At 35.1% G+C, this 25,404-nt stretch overlaps 1 protein-coding gene across 4 annotated transcripts in view; it reads right to left on the bottom strand.

Annotated features, from left to right (window-relative positions):
* CENPE (centromere protein E) overlaps positions 1-25,404 on the bottom strand; it is a 64,973-nt gene that overhangs the window by 27,041 nt on the left and 12,528 nt on the right. For 2 of the 4 annotated variants that reach the window (XM_066385526.1, XM_066385525.1), the window contains exons 11-31: positions 24,785-24,914; positions 23,581-23,700; positions 22,586-22,744; positions 17,682-17,826; positions 16,954-17,042; positions 15,740-15,907; positions 10,973-11,047; positions 10,638-10,757; positions 9,140-9,262; positions 8,890-9,055; positions 7,443-7,597; positions 6,459-6,773; positions 6,091-6,351; positions 5,811-5,969; positions 3,798-4,082; positions 3,503-3,661; positions 2,966-3,244; positions 2,715-2,867; positions 2,278-2,544; positions 1,514-1,672; positions 1,050-1,331 (exon numbers count right to left, since the gene is read on the bottom strand). In XM_066385526.1, coding sequence (XP_066241623.1) covers positions 1,050-1,331; positions 1,514-1,672; positions 2,278-2,544; positions 2,715-2,867; positions 2,966-3,244; positions 3,503-3,661; positions 3,798-4,082; positions 5,811-5,969; positions 6,091-6,351; positions 6,459-6,773; positions 7,443-7,597; positions 8,890-9,055; positions 9,140-9,262; positions 10,638-10,757; positions 10,973-11,047; positions 15,740-15,907; positions 16,954-17,042; positions 17,682-17,826; positions 22,586-22,744; positions 23,581-23,700; positions 24,785-24,914 — 3,769 coding nt within the window. The remainder of the gene's footprint in view (positions 1-1,049; positions 1,332-1,513; positions 1,673-2,277; positions 2,545-2,714; positions 2,868-2,965; positions 3,245-3,502; positions 3,662-3,797; positions 4,083-5,810; positions 5,970-6,090; positions 6,352-6,458; positions 6,774-7,442; positions 7,598-8,889; positions 9,056-9,139; positions 9,263-10,637; positions 10,758-10,972; positions 11,048-15,739; positions 15,908-16,953; positions 17,043-17,681; positions 17,827-22,585; positions 22,745-23,580; positions 23,701-24,784; positions 24,915-25,404) is intronic. The other 2 variants (XM_066385527.1, XM_066385528.1) reach the window with 2 other exon arrangements.

Raw genomic sequence — 25,404 nt, forward strand, 5'->3', positions numbered from 1 at the left:
AGACTAAAACACAGAACCTTTATAAAACTTCATAAAGTTGTTAGATATCTCATCCTATAACCATTATTCTGACTTTTCTCATCCTAGATGAGTTTTGCCTGCTTCTGATCTTATAAATCACAATGAATTTATTCATTCTCCTGTGGATAGGCATTTGAGTTGTTTTCATTTGTTCTCTATTATGATTAGAGCTTTTATGAACATTCTTGTACATACCTTTATGTTGAAGTATGTACTCTTTTCTCTTAGGTACATATCCAAGGAGTAGAAGTGGTAGGCCATAGGCAGGTATATGTTAAGTGTTATTAAAAACTACCAAGCTGTTTCCCAATGTGGCTAAACCATTTTGCATCCTCAATGGATGTTAGGCACAAATAAAGCAGGTATCTAATTAAAGCCCTCCCCCCATATCTTTTCTTGTAATATAGTGTTTAAATTTTCTGAAGCCATTTCCATATTTGATAGTTCATCTGTCTTCTTAGAAACAATCCCTCCGAGTCGTCAACAGATTCCTGGTGCTTCTTCAGATGCACGGGAGCAATTCTTAGTTCCTCGTTTCCGAGATTCTTTATCATTACAGAAATTTTAAGAACAGTGACGTATCTTAATGTTAACCAGTATTTTTTTTTAATGAAAGTGATGTTTTCTTAGTAAAAATAATAAAACTATAACTCACTCTACATTTTATTGTTAGAAAGTTATAAGCTTTTCATCTTCTGTCCTCCCCTCCCCACAACTATCTCTGACTCTCCAGAGGCAAACACATTTACTATTCTATAGTTTGCTAGTCCCACTAAGATTATTTTGAGATTTCAAATTAGAACACTCAAATATATTTATTTTTTTTACCTGTTGCATAGTATTCTGACACACTGCTTATCTTTATCCAGTTTCCTTCTGATAGACATTTAGGTTGTTTCCCAATTTTTATTACAAATGATTACAATGAACAACCTTGTGGTTTGTGTATGTTTATCTCAAAGAAGGGCTCACTGCTGTCAGAAAAACACCCCATTTCCGCACTAGGAAGAGGTATTAGTGCGACTTACTTTGGCTTCTGTTTCTCTCAGGCTTTCTCTAAGCCGGTCTCCCTCCGCTTTGAGGGTTTCCTCTGTTCCCTTCAGGCTATCTCTTTCCTCAGTAACACCTTTTATTTCTTCAAGCGTTTCTTGAAGTTTCTGAGTCAGCATTAACTTCTCTGTTTCTATACGTTCCAAGACTGAATTCTGGGCCTCCAATTGTTTCTTCAGTTGCTCTGTTTGATACATATTTTCCCTGAGATCATCTTTTATCTTAAGAAGTTGATGTTCTTTCTTCTGAAGTTCTTGGATCTTGAAATAATTATACAATAAATTAAGATATAGACAGATATTGATAAAAAGCTAAACAATTATTTCTAATTATGTATATAAGTCTCTACTTGTCCTCAATTTTAGGCTAGTTCAAATCTTGTTTCATTGCACAAAAGATTTGATTCAAAACGGTATTTAGGTAACAATTTAAAAAGAAATACCTGTACTTCTAAGGCATTATTTTTGTTTTCTAAATCAATTTGCATATTTGATATTTTATCTGTCTTTTCAGAAACAATCCTTCTGAGTTCTTCAATAATTTCCTGGTGCTCCTTCAGATGTCTATGAGCAATTCTTAGTTCTTCCCGTTTTTCCAGGTCCTTTATTATTAAAGAAAGAAAATAATATATTCAGAGTAATACAATTCAAACTATATGTAGAAAAGCACAGGGTAAGAAGTAAAAATTCCCCTCCCTCCTTATGCCTCCAAATGGTCATCCTCTAAATGATTTTCAAGTATTAATAAATGCTGGATACACTGTTCTACAATTTCTTCTTTTCCCTACCAGGATACTTCCAAACCAGCACTTAGCTCGACCTCATTCTTTATCTGTGGACTAGTACTCCACGGTCTGAATGTGCTGTGCTTCTTTAACCAGTCCGCTGCTACTGGATAGTTAAGAGTTATCTACTTGTTTGCTTTATTTTGTTATTGCAACTTGTTGCAATGAATATCTTTCTACAAATGCATTTGCACAATTATGCTAATGTGTACAGAATAGTTCCAACTGAACTTTTTGGGTCAATGTCTAAACTTATTAAAATATTTGGAAGATATGAACAAATAAACCTCCTTCCTCCTTCAACTTTCCCCAAGGTTGGACCAGTTTTAGACTCTCACCAACCCATGGTTCTTTTGGGACACAACATCCCATTTACTAGATGGAGAAAGACGGTGACTCACTCTAGTTACAGTTTTGCTTACATTTTCCTTGAGTTGGTCTCTCTCTATTTTGAGAGTCTCCTCCCCACTCCTCAGGTCGTCTCTTTCTTTTGTAACAGATCTCATTTCTTCAAGGTTGTTGTGGAGTCTCTGAGTTAACTTTATGTTCTCCATTTCTAGGTTTTCCAGAGTTGACTTTTGGGTTTCAAGTTTCTTCTTTAAGTGTTCCATGTCATCTGTTCCTTCCTGCATCTCATTTACAGCTTTCATTTCAAGCAGCTGATGTTCCTTTTCCTGACATTCTTGAACCTGAGAAAATCATACAATAACAAGTTAGCGCATAGGCAGAGTTTTTAGAAAAAAGGAGATTTATTTCTAAGTCAATCATTTTCACATTTGGTTTAATGAATGTAGTTTTCTTTTATAGGGATATGAGGGACATCATGTGTAATCTCGTTTTGCAACTTAACGAGACCTACCTTTCCCCACAATTCAGCCCCTGAATGTTCTGAATCGCTCTGGATATTTGTTCCTTGATCTGCTTTCTCTGAAACATTCCTTGTACTAACAGTGTCTTGGTACTTCTTCAGAAGAATGTAAGCAGTGTTTAGTTCCTCTTTGATCTTCTGCCCCTATATGATTGGAGCAAAATGAGTAAAATAGTGAGCACTGTCGTTATCACCTTAACCTTACTTTTGTATCTAAAAAACAGCAGAAGAGGAAAACTTACTTCAGCTATAATTTCTTCATTGTTTTCTCTGAGTTGGTCTCTCTCCTTTTGAAGGGCCTCTTGCACCCTTTTCAGTTCATCTCTTTCTTTAATTATAATTTTAATTTCTTCTTGACTTTCCTGAAGTCTCTCAGTTAGCTTGAGACTCTCACTGTATAGTGATGAATCTTTGGCTTTGAGTTGCTCCTTTAATTGTTCCAGTGCATTCATTTTTTCCTGAGTCTCACTGATTTCTTTGACACAAATAAATTGTTCCTGTTTCTCATGAAACTCTAGTATCTTAAAAAAAATAATAAAATAATAGCCAAAAATATATACATATATGCATAAAATGTTTATATATGTGTGGATAGGTATATACATGGATTTATGTTTGTTTTGTGCATATGCATGTGCACATATATATGCATATGGTAAAAGACCCAGTACACTCTCCAAAACAATTTAGTATGTAAACAGAAATAGTCTGCAGTCTTTGGAATTCAGTTAGCTTCCTCCCTCAGGTCTTCCCCCCATTGCTCCTTTCCCCCAACTTACCTTTTCCTGTAATTCATCATTGGCTGTTTCAAATTCCCTTTGAGAGCTTGATAGTTCATTTTCTCTCTCTGAAAGATTCACTCTCAGCTTATCAATAGTTTTTTCCTGTTCTTCCAGGCAACAATGAGCATCTTTAAGTTCCTCTTCAGTTTCTAGGTGCTTTATTAATAGAGGAAATTAACCATTATGCACTAATTCATTTTTCCAAAAGTTTAGTGTCTACAAAAATATTTGCTTACAAAATGCTTAAAAGCACCCCCCCCCCCCCAAACACGAGGAAAAGAATGCTACATACTTCAGCTACGACTTCTCCCCTGTTTTCTTTGAGTTGGTCATTTTTGGATGGAAGAAGCAGCCTCTGTAGGTCATCTCTCTCCTTTGCTATAGATTTCATTTCTTCGTGACTTTCTTGAAGCCTCTCAGACAACTTGAACTTTTCCATTTCTAACCTTACCAGTGCTGACTCTTTAGCTTGGAGTTGCTCCTTCAATTGCTCCATCTCACTAATTATTTTCTTAGTCTCATTGTCTCTTTCCTTCTTAATAAAGGACTGTTCTTGTATGTCTTGAGACTCTTGGATCTTAAGAGAATCATAAAACAATTCAGTTAATATCCAAAGGTACTTTATTTTAGGGAAAAGGAATCAGGACACTTTCTAAAACAAGTAAATCAGGATTGAATGGTTCATTTACAGAGCCATCTTCCCACTTCCCTGTTATTCAGGTATTTAGCACTTATTTACTGAGGGGTCAACTGTGATGTCAGTGCACTATCAGAAGCTGCAGATAAAACAGGAAATGAGACTTACAGCATCACTCCCTTTTTGAGACAGTAGGGGGTGGGGAGGAGTAGACATTATGTCAGATCTCACCAAAGAACAGTAGTGGGTATTAGTGGGAAACCCAACCTACCCTGAGTGGTTGGGAGGAGAGGTGGGTCTGGCAATCCTGCAGGCAGGAGACCAGAATATCTGGAAGCCGTAAGATGAGGAGAGCAACAGATGAGAGCTGCTGGAGCATGATGAGCAGGAGGAGAAGCCTGGCCAGGTCTGGGACCCAGGGTTTTAAGAAGAAAAGGGTTTAAAGGGTTTTAAGAAGAAAAGATTACCTGAACTCAGACTGAAGAATAAATTAGAGAAGAATAAGAATGAATGTGGAGAGATCAGTTAGGAGACCACTGAAGAAAGCGAGGGAAAGAAAGAATAGAGGCCTGGACTACGGTACTGGCAATGTGGAGAGAAAAGCGGGAGACTTCACACACATACACCTCAAAATCAGCAAGGTCTGGTATTTGGATTTTAGAGTAAGTGGGGAGGGAGAGATGGTAGCGGATGATACCCAGATTTATGACCGAATCAATGAGGAATATAGGAATGCCTTATGAGATGCTGAAGGAATAGACTTAAATGAAGCCCTAAACTCCAAAGTAACTACTAGAGATAGGACATTTAATGGGTGTAATTAGATTAAATGAGATCGTAATTGTGGGGCCCTTATCCAACAGGACTGATGTCCTTTAAGAAGCGGCAGAGATACCAGACATGGTCTCAGCTTAAGTGCACAGGTCATGTGAACATGCACAAAAATGCACCATCTGCATTCCAGAAAGAGAGGCCTCTCCAGAAACGGAATTTCAGGTTCCTTAACCTTGGACTTCTAGACTACAACTAGAAGAAAATAACTTTCTGCTATGTTAGCCACCCAGTCTATGATATTTGGTTATGGCAATTGTAACAACCTCCCTTTAAAAAAAAAACCCATCATTAGCATACTAGCCTTTCTTGAGTAATAATTAAACAGTAAAGCAGTTACTCTCCTAAGGTCTCAAGAAAAAATGAACCATACTATTTAAAATGAATAAAAGATTTAAGTACCTAAGAGTAAAATTATGGCCGAAGACCTAGAAATAGACATAAGATACACACATTGATATTGAATTCTAAACAAGTTTAGTATACAAAATCTGACATAAAATATTTTAGCCATAATTAGTAACAAGCACTAGATCTTTTTTACATTCCTAGAAAGCAGAATGGCTTTTTGAAAATGTTTAAAGTATATCAGGCCTCAGAAAATATCAGCTCAAAGTTTGAACCAATGTCTTTTGCCCTTTCCTTTTCAAATTGGTTATAAGCAGTCATATTTGAAGTTATTTAGAAGATGTTAGGCTGAAGTTTATGAATTATTGTTAGTTGTCACCACTGTCCATAATGAACAAGCTTGAGATTACCATCCTGTATTTAAGTGTTTGAGGTTAAGGAGAAAACTCGTATATAAATATATGAAAACTTTGAAGAGGAACTCTTTACCTCTTTCTGAGATTCATCCTTAGTTTTTCCTATGTTTTCCTCTATATGGAAATTCTTGGACCCTTCCTCAGAAATTTTCAGTTTTAGTGTGTTAATAGTTTCTTGGTGTTGTTTCAAAGACTCAAGAGCACTTCGCAGTTGTTCTTGGGTGTCTATGTTCTTTGTCAGAGAAATACAAAACCATTCCCATGAGAATAAGGTAAAAAAAATAATTTTACAGTTTCTACTTGATCAAAATAAAGAGACTCTGAGTTTTCTGTTTAATCAGTCAAAATCTTACCATGCTTACAGTATCCTCAATGTCACTTCTGAGCTGGTCTCTCTCAGTTTGCAGGCTTTCTTGTAGTTGTTTCAAGTCATCCTTTTCTTGGGTTAAGATTTTTACTTCTTCTAAGGTTTGCTGAAGCTTCTCAGTAATCAGTGTTTTCTCCCTTTCTATACTTTGCAGCCTAGAATCTCTACTTTTCAATTGCTCCTTCAGCTCTTCCACTTCATTTAACCTTTCTTGACTCTGCTGAAGTTCTTGGGTTTTGTGAGAAAGCTTTAAAATAAGACAAAGTAAATGTGAAAAGCATTCTGTGCCATATATATGGAAGTCAACCCCGAGAAGACTAAAGATCACTTCCCTAGAGGGTATCTTATACCAACCTCTGTCTTTAAAGAATCCAAACTTAAACCAAGTGTTTGAGCTTCTGTAGAGAGATTTTCTATTTCCTGATTTATTCTTGCATTCTCTTCAAGGACCATATTATACTTTTGTTCATATTCAATATGATAATTTTTAAAATCTTGGAATTCTTGATCCATGGTTTTATAATTCAACTGGGTAGTTGCTAGGTCATTTTTAGTTTTCTCAATTTCTTCAAGTAAATCTTGAATTCTATTCTCCTTATGAACTACTTCAGAAAGCAGTTTGTCTTTTTCTGATGTTATTAAATATAGCTCTTCAGATTTATCATTTATCTATATAAAAAAGAATACTTAGCTATGTTAACAATGTATGATCTGCTGAAGCAGGTTTCAGAAGAAAAAAAAACTTTCTGCAAAAAGAAACACTGAAATTAAGCAAAGATTTGAGAAAAGGCAATTTTTAAATCACATCGCTTTAACAGTACATTTTGTTGTTTAACTTTACCATCAAAATACAAATTATTTGTTTAAAATGAGTTTACACAATGGAGTACTATGTGGCTATGAGGAAGAAGAAAATCTTACCTTTTGCAACAACATGGATGGACCTGGAAACTATTATGTTAAGTGAAATAAGCCAGGCAGAGAAAGATAAATACCATATGACCTCACTCATTTGAGGAATCCAATGAACAATGTGAACTGAGGAATGGAACAGAGGCAGAGGTGGGATCAAAGGGACCAGAGGGAAAGGGGAAAAGAAGATGGGATCAGAGAACGAAAAGAGATTAGTGAAATTATATATACATAACAGCATTATAGAGAACAGGACAGCAAATCCTAGAGGGAAGGGGGGATGGCATGGGGGAAGGGGGTAAAGGGGGGGCTGAGGGGAACATGGGGGTGGGGGGAGATACTTGAATAGATTCGGTGGCATACTTGAATCTATGTAAACACAATAAATTAAAATAATAAAAAAAAACTAAAAATAAATGAGTTTACCTCTTTCCTTAGCATTTCTACTTCTGACGGTAAAGATTTCAATTCTGAGAGCAAATTAACATTTTTATGCAAAGCCTCATTTATTTCAACTTCTTTCTTCAGTTCTTTCTGAAGATCTGTAATCTTTTTTTCCAATTCCAAATTACAGAGCAAATCTAGGATATTTTTGGTAAATTAAATAAAACAGCCTGCAGTTATTGGGTCAATTTAAACTACATATAGTTAAATTTTTAATTAGATTATATAAAATGATTTTAAAAAGAGCTAATGTTGATAAACAGCTAATCTAATTTTAATACACAGTTTTTATTTTTTAATATTTATTTTATTGACTTTAGAGAGAGAGGAAGAGAGAGACAGACAGGTATATCAATCTGTTCCTGTATGTGCCCTGACCAGGAATCAAAAGGCAACTTCTGTGCTTCAGGGCAATGCTCTAAACCAATTGAGGTACCTGGCCAAGGCTACAAAGGTTTTTTTTTTTTTTTTTTTTTTTTTACGTTTTTCTGAAGCTGGAAACAGGGAGAGACAGTCAGACAGACTCCCGCATGCGCCCGACCGGGATCCACCCGGCACGCCCACCATGGGGCGACGCTCTGCCCACCAGGGGGCGATGCTCTGCCCATCCTGGGCGTCGCCATGTTGTGACCAGAGCCACTCTAGCGCCTGGGGCAGAGGCCACAGAGCCATCCCCAGCGCCCGGGCCATCTTTGCTCCAATGGAGCCTTGGCTGCGGGAGGGGAAGAGAGAGACAGAGAGGAAAGCGCGGCGGAGGGGTGGAGAAGCAAATGGGCGCTTCTCCTATGTGCCCTGGCCGGGAATCGAACCCGGGTCCTCCGCACGCTAGGCCGACGCTCTACCGCTGAGCCAACCGGCCAGGGCACAAAGGTTTTTTTTTTAAATATAAGTTTCAGGCCTGACCTGTGGTGGCGCAGTGGATAAAGCATCGACCTGGAAATGCTGAGGTCACCGGTTCAAAACCCTGGGCTTGCCTGGTCAAGGCACATATGGGAGTTGATGCTTCCAGCTCCTCCCCCCTTCTCTCTCTCTGTCTCTCTCTCTCCCTCTCTGTCTCTCTCTCCTCTCTAAAAATAAATAAATAAATAAAAAAAAATATATAAGTTTCAGGTGCACAGCACCATAATTTGACATCTGTATATCATAAAAAGTAATTATTCCATAGAGGTCTATCCATCACCATACATGTTAATAGTTACTGAATCACCTTTTTCAAGATCAGATCCAGTTTATTTGAGAAGTAATTTTTGACCCTTATGATTTGTTTCATGGAAACATTTATACATACTGATACAAATAATATTAGAAGTCAGTATTAAGTTATTTAAAGTCAGAGAATAACATATTTTTAATCATTGGAATATAGTTGCAAAACTATATTTCTACAGAACGTCAGATTTGCAAAAAGGTAGTCTAAATTATAAAATACCTTTTGGAACTTTGCCATCTATAAGGGAGGTGAGTTTTGTTATTTCATTAAAAGAATATTGTAATTCTTTCTCCAGATCAGTTTGTATTTTTTTTTTTGCCTCCAACTGGCTTTGATAAAACTGATTATCTTTTTCCATTTGTTTGCACACACTTGCAAGTTCTTTCTGTTGAGAGAAACATTGTAAATTTACAAAAATATATGGATCATCACAAATGCTTTATTATAAATATTGCAAAAATCACTTAACCATTTTCTCTTTCAGCTCCAGATTTTCACTCCTAAGAAAGGCTGATTCTCTCTTGGCATCAAGGGCTACAGTTTCCGCATCAAGCAGAGTCTGCTCTTTTCGTTTTAAGTCTTCAACGTCTTCCTATACACGTAACAGAAAGGATTTAGTAAAATATAACTTTCTCAGAGTTGGAAAATGTTAACGCACTTTTGTTCAGCTAGCAGGCTAAAGTTCCCGAAGCATTTTTAAGTTCTCTCTAAAACACGACAGGCAAGTAGTTAATAATAATTAAATTTAAGAATATTAAATCACAAATTTAAGGGAAAAACAATCCAATGAACACACAATATGGTAAACAGAGATGTGCTGTGGAATTGGCACCCAACACATGTATAATTATGTTAACCAATTACCCCAATAAATTTCGATTAAAAAAAGAAAAATAGAACATATAAACAGGCAACTCAATGAAGAGGAAAATGCAAACGACCTATAAATATATATATAAAAACTAAAAGCTCACTTTTAGAGTTTAAATTAACTATGTGTCCTTGGCAAAATATTAATGCATAAAACAAATGAATAAATGAAAGAATAAAATTAATAAAGAAACAATTTTTAAAAAGTGGACAATTCTGCTTGCTTGCTTGCTACTTTCTATCAATCCTGCTCTCCACGATTACATGAAAGCACCTTTCGTACCCATGGCCTCAGAACACTGAGAATACTTTTAAAAAAGAATCATTTGTCATTAATAGACGGTAACAAAGAGTACTCTGAAAAACTCAAACAAAAACAAAAGAACAACAGAAACCAATTTCTAAAATTCAAGCTAGAAACTGTTACCTTTTTAAAAAGGGTGTTACTAACTAGAATCAAACTGATATTCTCTTGAAGTAATCAGGTGGATTGATATAACAAATAGAAAAAAAAAATCAATTCCACTGAGATTCAATGTTACCTAATACTATGATCTTCTACCAACTAAAGTCATCTAGAACAAGTTCCTGAAAAATATTCAAACTGTTAAAAAGTTACTTAAATTATAATAATGAGAATGCATTAATACCAGTGAAGTGAAATTAATGACAATGAAAACATAATCAATTACATGTTTTATAGTTATAGATACTTGTCAACAGCAACATTAACTGTTTTCCTGAAGATACTGACTATGCACTTCTGTGTGCATTTGCATAAAACAACTGAAAAGTTAAGAACATTTTTAAGTTACTAATTTTTAATGGAAGCTCATCACTTTTATTTACATTCACTCAAAGGATTACATCCTCAACTCTCTATGAATGATTCTTTATTGGTAAAAATGGCATTGTTCCTAATATAGTCCCTCTCTCATAGAGTTACTGACAAGGTTAGTAGAATACTATATGTAAAACAATAGACAATGCCCAGCAGACAGTTGGCTTAATATAAGCATTTGCTATGATGATGATAATGATGATGGTATACTATAAATATTAATATGATTACACAACAAAATAAACCTGATTTTTACCGATGAGTATGACATGTCCACTTTCATCCTTTCTGACTTCTGAGAGTCTATGTATTCCTGTAGCTTCTTAATCTGGTCTTCCTTTTCTTTAAGTAGATCTACTTTTGAGTTTAGTTCATTCTAAAAGAATCAAAGAAGAGTAAAACAATTAAATTTGAATTCAAAGGGATTAGAAAGAGCTTATATGTAACAGGTTAAATTGGTATATAGTAAAATTTAAAAAGTTGACATTTAAAAATAGAATTCCTTTTATTTTCTGAAATCATGTTCAATTATTATGTTTTGTTTTATAATTCCAGTTCCTTATCAGTAGAAATATCAATATAAATGCTTACCTCAAGATCTTGATTATACACTTCTGCATGCTTAATTAAATTCTTTAAGTTCGAAATTTCATGAATTAGTTGCATCTGTAAGAGCATGTAAACAAGCAACAGAGCAAACCCATAGTTAATAAAGCAAAAAAAAAAAAAATGTACTGAATCATTACTTCAGAATCACCAAACACAGTACAAAAGGACTGAGGTCAGTTATTCAAGCTACTGCAACAGAGCACCTTGTTATGTAAAAGTACAAGAAAACCCCGAAATCAACACCAAGCCCAATCAATCAACCAAAGAAAAAACCTGCAAACCCCAGGAGCAAGCAGACAAGAAAAAAACCTCAGCATGGCCCAAATAACAGACTTGTTATATTTATTAACAGATCTGTTAGTAAAGCTACAATAACTTCAAAAGCAAATTAGTATGTACCACTTGGAGGAGATAAAGTAGTAATTAAACTTTTAAAAAATATTTCTAATAAACATTTGTTTTGGGTAAGTACAGAAATATATTTATCCTAAAGATTTTTTTCCCTTTCTAGGCTTTGCACTGGCACTTTTTAATGAGCTGTGATTTGGAATGTATTTGGATTAGGGTAGTTTCATGGTGCTTTTATAACATTACTATTCAGCAGAGCTGGAGAGATACATATGGGATTATCAACTATTCTTTGCTGATTTACTGTATAGAAAATATTGGAAAGTTAATGTTTTTGTTTTATAGTGTTCAACTGTCTAAAGCAGGGATAGTCAACCTTTTTATAATTACCGCCCACTTTTGTATCTCTGTTAGTAAAATTTTCTAACTGCCCACCAGTTCCACAGTAATGATGATTTATAAAGTAGGGAAGTAACTTTATTTTATAAAATTTATAAAGTAGAGTTACAGCAAGTTAAAGCATATAATAATAATTACTTACCAAGTACTTTATGTTGGATTTTCGCTAAGTTTGGCAGAATAAATCTTTATAAAACAACTTGCTATAGTTAAATCTATCTTTTTATTTATACTTTGGTTGCTCCGCTACTGCCCACCATGAAAGCTGGAACACCCATTAGTGGGCAGTAGGGACCAGGTTGACTACCACTGGTCTAAAGGATACCTAAAGATGCAAGTATTTCTATTAAAGTTTCCTTTCTATCAAAATATCTACAGCATTAAATATTTGAGTACCAGTAACTTTTGTTCTTTAAAAAAGTAAAAGTAAATTCTAATAGTATGTAAGGGACCTAGAAAAACAGCACCTTATTTTAAATAATATTTTTAGGTGTTTAATTCAGTCCTAACTAGTTTTAGATTTAAGACTAGTGCTTGTTCTGACATTATTTTCGATCAGTTTTATTCAACAGAAATATACTGTGGGTGCTATCTGTAATTTAAAATTTTCTAGTAGTCGCATTAAAAAAAGGAAACAGCTAGAGTTAATTTTAATATATTTTATATAACCTAATATATCCAAAATATTATAATTTCTTTATGTAATCAATAATAAAAATTAAGAAAATATGTTAAATTCATACTTAAGTCCACTGAGACTGGCCCCAGTTCGAGTGCTCAATTGCCATGTGTCATTAGTGGATACCCTCTTGTTCAGCAAATTATAGACATCAGTTTGGTTATAATTTAAATTGGCTCTATCTTTTACCTCTTCTTCTATTTCTAACTTTTGCACAAGAAAATCTCCTTTACCAATAAAAAACTAAGTAATTAATCTTAATTTCAGAAAGCATACAGAAAGAAAAATTTCCCCCCATTATTTGAAACACTTCATTTTAAGTATTGGAAATGGGAAGATTAAGTGATTTTTGTAATGATCTGAGTATAATGGCTAAATGACGTATTGTTTAATGAGTACAGAGAGAAAATGTGAAATATGATCAAAAGTCAATCTGCCCCATTAAAATTAATTAAAAAAAAATAAAATCATGAAAAAAGTAAAAAAAAAGTTAATCTGTAGTTATATAGAAAATACTGCAGATTTCAACTGTAATTTGCAGCAGGTAAAATGAAATTTAACTTCTTAAGGCAAAAACCTCCAAGTTTGGAAATTAAAAAATTAAATAGATTGCGTTAAAATAGGTAGAGGGTTGAAACTTCTTTTGTTTACTGAACCTGATGCTACTTGATCTTGTTTATTACTCCAAAATTACTGTTTAAACCCCCTATATTATTCTATTCCCACTTGAAAATTCTCTACAAGTTTGGTGATTTTCGATGAAACCCTTCCAGGCATCCTCAAACTACGGCCCGCGGGCCACATGCGGCCCCCTGAGGCCATTTATCCAGCCCCCTGCCACACTTCTGGAAGGGGCACCTCTTTCATTGGTGGTCAGTGAGAGGAGCACTGTATGTGGCGGCCCTCCAACGGTCTGAGGGACAGTGAACTGGCCCCCTGTCTAAAAAGTTTGGGGACCCCTGCAAGTTAGACAAACCAGGGCACATATTCTAAGGCCATTATTTGACCTTCACTCCTTTTTTGTTAATCTTTCTCCCCCAAATGTACACTTTGGAACTTATTTTACTGTATGCACAAAGAGTTATGTTTTTTCATTTTAACATGGAATGAATATTGTGAGTCTTTCAATAGAGTTGTTTTTATCACGTAATCTTTAAGTTATCTCATTGAACTAAGAATTTCAATTTGTGTACAAGTGAAATTGAAGAGAATAGTACAGTGTGTCCATAAAGTCATGGTGCACTTTTGACCAGTCACAGGAAAGCAACGAAAGACGACAGAAATGTGAAATCTGCGCCAAATAAAAGGAAAACCCTCCCAGTTTCTGTAGGATGATGTGGCAGCATGTGCACATGCGCAGATGATGATGTAACACCGTGTATACAGCGGAGCAGCCCACGGCCATGTCAGTCGAGATGTGGACGGCACAGAGGAAAGTTCAGTGTGTTCTGTGGCTTGCTAAATTCGAATCCGTGACCACAGTGCAACGTGAATATCGGTGCGTTTATAACGAAGAGCCACCACATAGAAATAACATTAATCGGTGGGATAAGCAGTTGAAGGAAACCAGCAGTTTAGTGGAGAAACCCCGTTCTGGTTCTGGTAAGCCATCAGTCAGTGATGAGTCTGTAGAGGCTATATGGGATAGCTACCTAAGGAGCCCTAAAAAATCTGTGGGTGAGCCCACATCGAACTGCACTGAATAGGTATGAAACTGGGAGAGTTTTCCTTTTATTTGGTGCAGATTTCACATTTCTATTGTCTTTTGTTGCTTTCCTGTGACCGGTCAAAAGTGCACCATGACTTTACGGACACACTGTATTTTCCCCCTGAAGAAGGTTAAAAGGAAAAAAAAAAATTGGAATGTGTGTTTCAAGTCAAATTCTGTGTTATTTTGTAATTTTTGTGTGTGTGACTCAATTCAGTGAGCTTCAGTTTTTATTATTGAGTGTACAACTAATATAATAAAAAATTAGAGAAATTGTTATATGTATACTCGAAGTCAATTTTATGTCATATTATTAATAACAAGAAATATACAAAAAGTAGATGAAAATTTTGAGTTAAAAAGGACCTCGGCCAGCATCTCAAGGAAGGAGATATACACAAAGTAAGCCCCGAGAGATTCAGTGACTTGCTCAAGAGCCTGCCAATAATACACATCAGGCTTGAACCGGTGAGGTAGTCAGCAGCAACACTGTGGCTTAAATCCGAGTGGTTTGGCCCTTAACCATGACACTACCATACCCTCTCAATAAAACAAGTTTTATTGATTAAAGTCCATTATTCTTCTCATAATATTTTGCATTTTGTTAACATGATAAATTTAAAACAAGTGAGACTCTGGAGAACTTCCTAACTTTTGCCTTTCAGTATATAATGTCTGGAAAATGAAGAAGTAACTTTAATTTTAGAAAGGTAAAGAGAGTGAGAAAATAAACAGTGATACTGAGGAAAAAAGACCATTCCTTTGGGCTCTATAAGAAATCTGAGAAATACCTGTGAATTATCTCATATTTTAACTACACCAAAACATTGGCTCTTATTTTTCAGGGGAATTATGGATCACTTCACAAATCTGATACCAGCTTTGGATTCTTGTTCCAGAAAAATGAATACGGATACAAAAATTCTGCAAAAAAATTCATACTGTCTATGAACTTTAAGTTAAGGACTTGTAGGCACTAAGAAATTTCTCAAATCCTTAAATCCCCAAAGTTACATGTTTCTCTTAACATGTAGCCTAATATTACATACTTAGAAAATTTAAGTGATGTGTTTCATTTCTAAAAATTCCATTAAAATTATTTAGTATTAGTTATACTAATTTTCATAACTCTCTTATATGGAAAAATAAATGTGAAAATTAGCTTCCCCAGCTATTATAATACGATCTATTTAGGAATATACTTTCTAAATAAAACAAATTCCATTAATATATAGTATCTGTACATAAAGCATTCAGCTAGATATTAAAATGTTTTCAACACAAATCCATCAACAGGCAGATTCACTAAACTTTCCCAAAGATGTTTTAATTCCTTCTTTGTACATAAGCACAAGTGACAAACATACTACTCACAAAAATTAGGGGATATTTTAAAAATGAATATGAAGAGATAAAATATCCCTTAATGTTTGTGAGCAGATGATTTAACTACAGTATTTTAAAAACAATATAAATGAATTATTTCTTAAATTCTCTAAATTGTATATGCATGTGGAAAATGGCTGAATCCTCAGCCTTACAAATAAGTATCTTTAAGAAAATGATGCTTCATACAAATCTTTTTTAATTTAGTTTCATGTTTCTGTATCTTTACCTCTTGATCTTTCTCTGCTTTTTTTTCTAGAGCCTCAAATTCATCCAAATCATTCTTTTCTTTTAATTTCAATTCCATTTCTTCATTTTCTTTTCTTAGTTTTTCATAGCCTAATGCAAGATTATAATAATCAGCATGAAGTTCATTCCAGTCACTTTCTAAGTTTTCCTGTTGTAAACAAAATCAGATTTTCAAGTTAGAGAGAATTCAGATCATATGTTTGTTTCCTTAATTAAATTTGAATTAGTCAAATATTGATAATTTAACCCTGAATCTTTTGGTAATTTAGGCCATCCTCTTTTATAATATCACTTGAATGTTTAGCTTGACCCACAGTAAAATAAAGGGTTTGCATTTTGGTAAACGGATGTATTTATTTATCTCTAAAACTTTAACGGCTATTAGGTTTTATCATACTCAACAGGCACCTGCTTCTGCTTTCTATACAATTATAAGAAAGAGATAAACTATGAGTTAAAAACAAACAAACAACACAGAAAATTAACACTAGGGATTTTACAAAAGCAACAAAATTTGAGAGTATGCTTTAGGAACACTAAAGTACTTTATGATTAATACTAACTATAATAACTAATAATAACTAATTACAGTAGTCAACTAATAATTCCCAAGAATGCTGCAATTTTATTCCAAAATTAATACGATGTTTTCTTTAATAAATAGATATCCAGTACTATATATATTTCTTTAAATATTAGCAGTCTAGAAAGTAAACATGGAATCTTAATTTAATAAGGTATTCACTATAGGAGTCCTTATTTTTAAAGTTGTGATAAGACCATATATAATACATTTACTTCATTTTCCATTATTATTTGGTAATATTACCCTTCCCTGATGTATCAGTTTGCTATATGCCTGAGAATTTTGACATTTTTAATATCAGCCTTTTTTTACCCTCACAGGATTTTCCAAGGCAAAACAGAAAAACAAAATCATAGATACCATGATCTGCTATTAATGAACAGAAGCAAAGTTGTACCTCTTACCACACTATTTATAAAGGTTTTAGCTTCCCTCTGGATATCAGTTATCAACTGGGAATCTAACAAGTGGGGAGCCTTAATTAGAACCAAAACTGTTACTGAAATTAAGTCAGAGCTAGTAATGTGCTATCATAGCAGTAAACATCAATAAGAAATGAATTTTAAGAACAGTAAAAGGATAATGTTCTGTAAAATAATCTAAGTTACCTGACTTAGTAGCTTTGTTGCTGGATTCCACTCTGTATCAGTTACTACATCAAAGGTGTTACTGAAAACATCAGCCTCTGAATAGACAGCTATAATTAGGGGGAAAAGAATTTATCCATAAATATGTTAATAAGTTACCTAAAACTCAAACATTATTTTAAAAAGTCTGATCAAATTAGCTAATATGTGCTCACAGTATGATTGCCAAGAACACATTAACAACAGATACAACCATTTACATTATTTTGTGAATTAAGGTCACTGGCTAGAATTAGTGATAAAATATAGGATCCTTGATACAATACAGGTATAAAGAACAAATTCTGAATTTGGGATCTGATTACTGTAAGTAGTTTTTTAAATATCTCCCAAATACTTAAAATGTTGGACATAATTTTGAAACAGTTTCCTGTATAAATTCCACCTTTTCAAGATTAGCAAAGTTTAAGGCAGATATTAAATGATACTAATTTAATTGGATAATTACTGAAACAAAAACAAACAAAAATATGTCTTCTGTCTTTTAAAGACTGTATCATTCTTAAGAGATCTGGAAATAGAAAACTTCATGAATGTTCACATATTTATTTTTATCATCATCTCCATTGTAATCGCATCTAAAATACATATACTTTATTTAACTGTGTTTACACATGAACTGAGTTATAAGTAATGTCCCCCATTGTAGGGAAGTTTTTATAATTAAAAGTAGTTGAAAAAGCACTCACAGTCATCAATTTCTCCTACTGAAGGTATAGCAGTATTATGTCTCCTTGTTATATTTGCTGCCCTATTAAATTCATTTACATAGTTTGAGTCCTTCATTTTATTAATTCTGCCAGGACACCAAGTGACTCTTCGTTTTATTTTAGCCTAAAGAGGAAAAAAAAAATCAAAATGACCTCACCCAACTAGTTCCCTTTTAAAAAATGATTGACATGGTAGAATTCTTATTAAGCATAGTTTAATATCTATCAGTCTAAGGACATACTGAAATAAGAAAACATACTCCAACTTTTAGGGTCAAATGTTTGACCCCAAAATAAAATGATAACTATTTAAATTGTATCTTTTTAAAAAAAAAAATTTGAATCTTTACTTACAAGCTTCTCTGGAATGTAATGGAAAGAAATTGGTTAACGCACAATCCTTAAAGTAATCTGCTGTTATATAGAACGGACAGCTGTGGCTCCCACCATCACTGCCATCAAAAGCACTTTTGGGAACCCAGCCTGAACTGGGAGGACAGGCAGGTGGTGAAGTATAGAAAAGAAAGGCTCTTAACAGGAATAATTTTTGAAAAAAATTTACTTTCTCTAAAACAGAGAGACTTAGTCTTTATGAACAGACTCCCTATTCCTGGCCTTGGGGCCGGTTTCCCAGACTGTGGCCTTGAACTAGCTTTGAAGTAGCAGGTGTTCTCAGAATGTTTCTCCCTGAACTAACCATATAGATAAACATTGTAAGGAAGCTTGTTTCACTGCTTTGTTTACTGTTATGCTTTCTCCCCTCCCCATTCCTCAATCAGTATGTAATTCTCCCTATAGAACCTAACTCCAAATTGCAGTTGGGGCCGCATTGATTTGAACAACTTAGGTTTCCATGCGGTCCGTGTAGCCAGCTAATTAAAGACTCCTAATTTCTTAATTTGGCTAATTGATTAATTGTGTGGCAAGATGTCTTATCTTGCTGTTCTGATACAACAGTAGCTGCTTCGAATTTCCTTCAGCAGTAAAATCTCTTACGGGTCCTTGACAACGCCAATTCTCTTACAATGTGGTAAGGCTCCTGCCTCCACCAGGGCTCCTGACCTCATTTGTTTCCCTTGGAACTTTGCTCCCTCAATTATCTGTTCATCTGTAATTTTTGCTAGACTCCTTTTCTTTCAACTTTTCAGATGCTCAAGCCTTTTTGCATTTGATTTAAAAAAATTAGATAAAACTTCTTGACTCCTTACATTTCTCTAGCTACCATTTTCTTTCAGTTTCTACATTGTTGTCTTCCTCATCCCTCAGACACCTACCTGTCTTCCGGTTCTTATCCCACTCAGCTAGCAGTTCTCACCACTGACTCCGCTTTGCTGGTTTCTCGTCCTCTGCCCACCTCCTCTTTGAGTTCTCCCATCCTTTGTAGCTACCAATCTCCTCTTTTCCCTCTACTAGTAGAAGCATTATCTCATCTGATCTGATCCTCTCACATCCTCTATTACCACAACCATTTTATAGAGAAGCTGGGGGTCCAAGTGTTTGGAGAAGTCGGGTAATCTTTATTATATGCGGCTTAAGTGTCTGTCGCCGATACGTTATTGGTTGCTTGCGTAACTGTACTAGCCAATGGGGTGAAGTTGCCACGGCTGAACGCAAATTGAGCATGTCAGGGGGAAGGTGAACATTTGTTTGCATTGGCAATCATCTGTTTTACATAAAAACTACGTCTTAACGTAATTTCTTTTAAGAATGCCTCCTAGAAAATACAGCACTTTAGAGGAGAGAAAAGGAGCTAAAGCTGCACAAAAACGGCTTTCTCGACAAAAAGAAACCACTGAGCAGAGAATGGCTCTTAAGAAATGTACCACCAGTGGTTTCCTTCATTGCACTCTACTTTAAGCAATTAAGCAAGTAGAAGGGGGAAACCCCGTGGGGCACTAAGCAAAGGGGCATCCTCGCCGCCTGCCCTGGGTAATTCAGTTTGAATTAGCAGACATCTTTGCACAAATCATTTTAATTACAATTTATAATATCTAGAACAGCGGTCATTTCGTATGACCGCAGGGCTTTCTAGTATTTTATACCCAATTGGAAGCTGAGCCCATGCCCGTGAATTCAGAGGCTATCCACTAACCATTCTACTGCACTTCCTCTCAAGATTTTCTGTATAATAGATCTCTGAACAATGCAGATATATATCTGTATAACTGCTGCTTTTATGCTCCTACTATGCCCCTTTTTGCTTGACATAGCCAGCTCTTTCGCCAGCTTGCTCTGCAAAAGCCCAGTCATAGAAATCCTTGACTCCAGTGACCTTCATCTCAACTCCATTTAATCCCAAACCCCCTCCTGGATCTTATCATTATCTGAAACTGATAAACCTAGGCCTCTTGCTCTAACTATAGTTCCTATCCTTTCCTCTCATTGATTCAGTCAGCCCCCTTTTAGCTATGCAGCTTAGGAAGGACCTCTATTACTACTTCCTTTCAGTTCCCTCTTGGTTCTCATTCCATCATCATAGATTGCACAGATGATCACTTCAATCATGTTGTTGGGTCAACAGTCTTAAATTATCTGACCCATTCTCTCTTCCTTGCACCTATACCAACATAGTGTACATTCAAATGAATTACATTACCACCTGAGCCTTCACTGGTCTGCTGAACGCTGGCAGAGCCTCACAGCCAAAAGATTGCCTGCCAGCATCACCTGGGTCCTTAATGTTGCCTGGCCAGACTCCTCTCCATGTGGGCTTTCTTTTCCATTCCTCACGAAGGAACTATTTCAAACCCTTAGCATGTCTACAAACTGTGTCTCTACCATCTCCTGCCACACATAGCAAAAAGTAAACCTCTATTTCACAAAGGAAATATAAGCCTAAATTTACAAAAGCATTACTCGCACTGAAGCCTATCTTTTCTTCTGTCCTTGTTATAACAAACAGGTGTGTCTCCCTCTATCGAAGATCAAGCCCTTCTGCTGTATTTAAGATCACACATCCCTTTGGGCCATCTCAACCCACTGCAAGTTGGCTTTCACTCTCAACAAGTAACTCAAATTGCTTTTGTGAATGAACTTCTTGTTTCTGAATCCAAAAACTTTTGGTCTACATATATTTTACTTAACTTCTCAGCAAACACTGGCACACTACCTCTCTGAAAGTCTCTTCCTCTTGTTACCATATTCACTTGGTTTCCTTAGCTCTGGAACTAACCCTGGGCTCCTTTACAGACTCTTCTTTTCTGCCTTTACCTACAAAGTTGCTGTTTCTTAGGGTTGTCTTTGGCCCTCTGTTCTTTCTTTCTCAAAATGCTCCCAATGCAAGCTCATTCAATCCCAAGACTTCAGTTTGGATCTGCAGGAGTTAATGTCTAGATGGGTATCTTCATCTCAGATCATTCGCCTGTTTTCACGCATTTACACTTTCACTGTGTGATGCTTTAAACTGGAAATGTCCCAAATCAAACACTGAGCAGCTCCACCGCTCTGCATTCCGTGTTCCTGAACTCAGTGAACACTGCTACCCTGTAAGCTGAGCAATGCTTGAGAGTCATTCCGAAAACCTCCTTTTCCCTTTCACCTGCCTCCCACATCTAAATAATCACAAAGTCCTGTTGAGTCTACCTTCCAAATAGCTCTTGAACTTATTCAATATGTTCCATCTCCAGAGCCACCATCCTGTACAGGCCCAATCAATTCAATGCACACAGCAGCTACACCTTTCTAATATGCAATTCTGATCATGTTACCTACATGGCTTTGGCTTTTTCCTTCTCCTTACCCTAATGCAACATTCAAAATCTTCAATGTGGTTTAGGATATTTTTTTTAACTTTTATTTATTCATTTTGGAGAGATGAGAGAGAGAGAGAGAGAGAGAGAGAGAGAGAGAGAGAGAGAGAGAGAGAAGGGGGGAGGAGCAGGAAGCATCAACTCCCATATGTGCCCTGACCAAGTAAGCCCAAGGTTTTGAAACAGGAACCTCAGAGTTCCAGGTCTACACTTTATCCACTGTGCCACCACAGGTCAGGCTTCAATGTGGTTTGAAATGCCCCTGTGCCAGAACATTTTAAGTCCAAAAAATATATATATTTTTAAAATTTTTGTACAGGTACATGTCTTTCTGAACCACTCATCCCTCTACCTTCCATTGGGATATTTCCTACTCATCACTCAGTCAACACATAGTTCTTGAGTATCTTCTATACACCTAGCATGGTGATGTAAACATGTCTACAATAATAACCTTGATAGCATACATTTATTGAGGATTTGTTATGTGGAATGTTAAGCATATGCTATATTACTTCTCACATCAATCCTATGAGGTGGGGATCAAGCTATCTCACATATTAGGAAACTCCATCAAAATATATTTAAGAAATTTCTCAAGGTCAAGGGTTAGGAACTGACAGAACTGGGATTTAAATCCAGGCACCCAACTCCAGAGGCCATTTTCTTAACCATGACACCATCATACCCCCAAAATATCTGTCGGGTAACAAATCTCCAACTACTCTGGTAGAAACAAAATGCACACATGCTGGAAGCCAGAATTTTAGACACTACGTTAACTTATATTCTATGTAGATCAATTTTCCTGAGATTAGTATTTGTTTAAGTAGAAAAATATTCTAACATACTCTAGACACCCCTGGTTCCCAATCACCTACTCAATTTCATTAGAATTTCTTAAGAAGCACATTTCAAATTGATTCCTTGACTATATTCCAGGCTTCTTGAATTCAGATTACTAATTTGGGAATCAGGAATAGGTATTTTCAATGAACCTCTTAGGTGTTGCTGATGTATAGGCAAATACACAAAAAGTTCTGGGTTTACTGAATACACTGTATCAAAGGGTAAGAAATACATAACTATAGAATTAACACAGGAATGCCCAATTAGTCAACTTTTATACTTTACCTTTAATTTCTGTTGTGATGTGAGGGAAGAAGAAGTCACCAGCATCCGTGTTAAGTTTTGAATTTTCTCAATCTGCACTTTTTGAAGCAAATCTTTTTCTTCTAAAAGTTGGGCCAACTGGTCTTTTTCCATTGCCTGGGCCCGAGTCTCTAATGAAACCTAAGGAATGCGATATTTGATTATATTAATAATAAATATAGCTAGGTTTTAAAACCTTGAAAGTAGCTTAAAGGAAAAGAATATAAATTATTTATGAACCATGAAAATTTTAATGTTATTGAAATAAAATACCCTACCTGCAGAACACCAATATGCAGTTACTATAATAATTTCTCAATCTTATAATAAATACACAGTTCTCATGTTCATACTCCACATTCTACGTATAAGATTATAACAGTGCTGTTAGAGCAATTCTATTAATTGCCTATAAATATATAAATAAAAGGCAGAGAAGTCAGAAAAACAGAGACCTGAATACCTATAGCAAAGGAAGAGATATTCTTACAGTACTACTTTTATTTTAGTTCATTTTTAAAAGAATCACTGGGGACCACAATGACTAAAACAAATTATAATGAAAAGTGATTATGCTATTTCATTAAACTGCTATTGCAGGTTTAGAAAAGGAATTCAAGATAATGTGAGACTATAGAAAGTAGTTTTAAGAAACCAGACATGACCTCTCTTTTTAACCCAGTTTCCTATATTTATGACAATTTTTTAAAAGTACGGTATCTCTACTAGGACCATTTAAAAATCTTAAATTTTTCCCTTTGGGAATGAAAAATAAAATTTAAAATAATATCAAGATACCAAATCTTTAGTTCATAGTGAATTAAATGAAGACTCTTGATTTGATTTCTTCTTAGTTGAAAATTTTTAAAGTTAGGTTGCATAACTCAGATATTGATGATTTAAAAGCTGGAGCAGTTAGGCACATCTCAATCCTATTTGTCCTATTTTTTTTACTGAAGTGAATGGGTCATACATACCTCCTCTAGTTGTTTTTTAAGATCTATTATTTCTTTTCTATATCTTTTCAGGAGAGCTTCATCACTCGATACTTCATTAACATAAGGAGTATTCTTCATATATTTAGCAGTACTGGCAAACTGGGAAAAAAACACAAGTGTTACTACATGCTTGACACTAAAAAATTTATTTCAGTCAATAATATTTAGGTTTCTTGTAATCAAGTTTTGTACAGAAAAATCACTGCTCTTCCCAGATGGCTAAATACTTGTGAACACAAAGAACATTCTATGTTCCTGTAATGAAGCCTGTAACTCACCCTGACTGTTAGTCTTTAAGGGAGTCAAAGAAATACCTTAAAGACAGATGCTGACTGAAAACCTACATGCACTAGCTACTAGAATCCCATCTACCCTTCAAAGTCCAATGCAAATGCTCCTTCCAACTGAGGCTTTGCATTCAGTCAGTAGCATCTCTCCCTCCTTTGAATTCTATCCTACTTATTAGCCACGTTAATCCAAGGCAATCATGTTGGAAGACAGTCTAATCTTCCCTATAAGACTGTAAGTTCTGTGAAGCTAGGGACACTTATTTTTTATCTTTACTTCTCTGACCGTACCTTGATCCAATGCTCAGAAGCTATTTAAAGCAATGTTTCTTAGAGTGAGAATATCAAAAGTTAACTTCAAGTGGGAACATGAAGATGACCATCAAATAACACTGAATCCTTCTTTGAGAAAGCTATTCTACTGACATTTCTCATTTTTCCTTTAAAAACAACTAACAAACAAAAACACCCCAGAAAATGCAGGTCTTAAGCTCAGAGTAAAGGCAAGTAACAATTAGCTAGCAAGAAGTTAAGAATTATTGCTTTTTATAAAGACACACAGTTTTCACTTGTTGCAAGTGACACTGGTTTTCATTTATAGGACTGATAAAAAGTTTCCTTCTGTTTCCTTTTACCTAATAAATTAGGTAAAAAAGTGATTTATTTAAAGAAAAATATAGCAATTTCAGTAGTGTTGGATGTTGCAAATATTGTGGAGGTGAAATATGAATAATTGAAGTTTGGGAAAATTAAAAAATGCTATATAGTAGACAACACATTTATTTTAACAAGTTATGTTATGCTAATTAGAAAATAAACTGTAGCTAATCTTAGCACTTTTTTCTTCCTCAAGATGATTTCCCCCCATATTAAGTGGAGATAAAAATCAAACTCACCTGGAGAGTACTAAGAGTTTCATCAAAGGACACTGGAGTAATTGTGCAGATAATACGTGTTTTGGCATTTCCTCCCAAGGAATTCTGGAGGATTCGTGTTAACTTGCTATCTCGGTAATTTATGAAACGACTTGGTGAGAAACGAGTTTGGGAAGAAAAATAGTAAGAATTTTATATAACAAAAATGGTTGGTTTATTAATGCAGAACTTTAAATTAGCTACAATTTTAAAAATAAATGCTTTATAGTTTAAAAAGAGGCAGATCAAAATTACTAACTAAAAAATATTTAAAGTAAGAAAGTTAATTTAGTTGGTCCTTGTCATATGTATAAGAAGTCATGTATGGCCCTGGCTGGGTTGCTCACTGGATAGAATGTTGCTTTGGCACATTGAGATTATGGGTTCAATTCCCGGTCAGGATACGTATGAGAAGCAACCAGTGAATGAACAACGAAATGGAACTATTAAGTGGAACAACAGGTTGATGCTTCTCTCTCTCTCCCTACACTCAAGTCAATGGGAAAAAAAGTCATGCATGCTCACAGAATCACAAAGGCTTTTGAATATAAGGAAGAAACCAGTACTTTTATTTTCCATTAACTAGTATAATTTTCAATTTA

The sequence above is a fragment of the Saccopteryx leptura genome, chromosome 5 (genome assembly GCF_036850995.1).
Source record: "Saccopteryx leptura isolate mSacLep1 chromosome 5, mSacLep1_pri_phased_curated, whole genome shotgun sequence".
Taxonomy (NCBI): domain Eukaryota; kingdom Metazoa; phylum Chordata; class Mammalia; order Chiroptera; family Emballonuridae; genus Saccopteryx; species Saccopteryx leptura.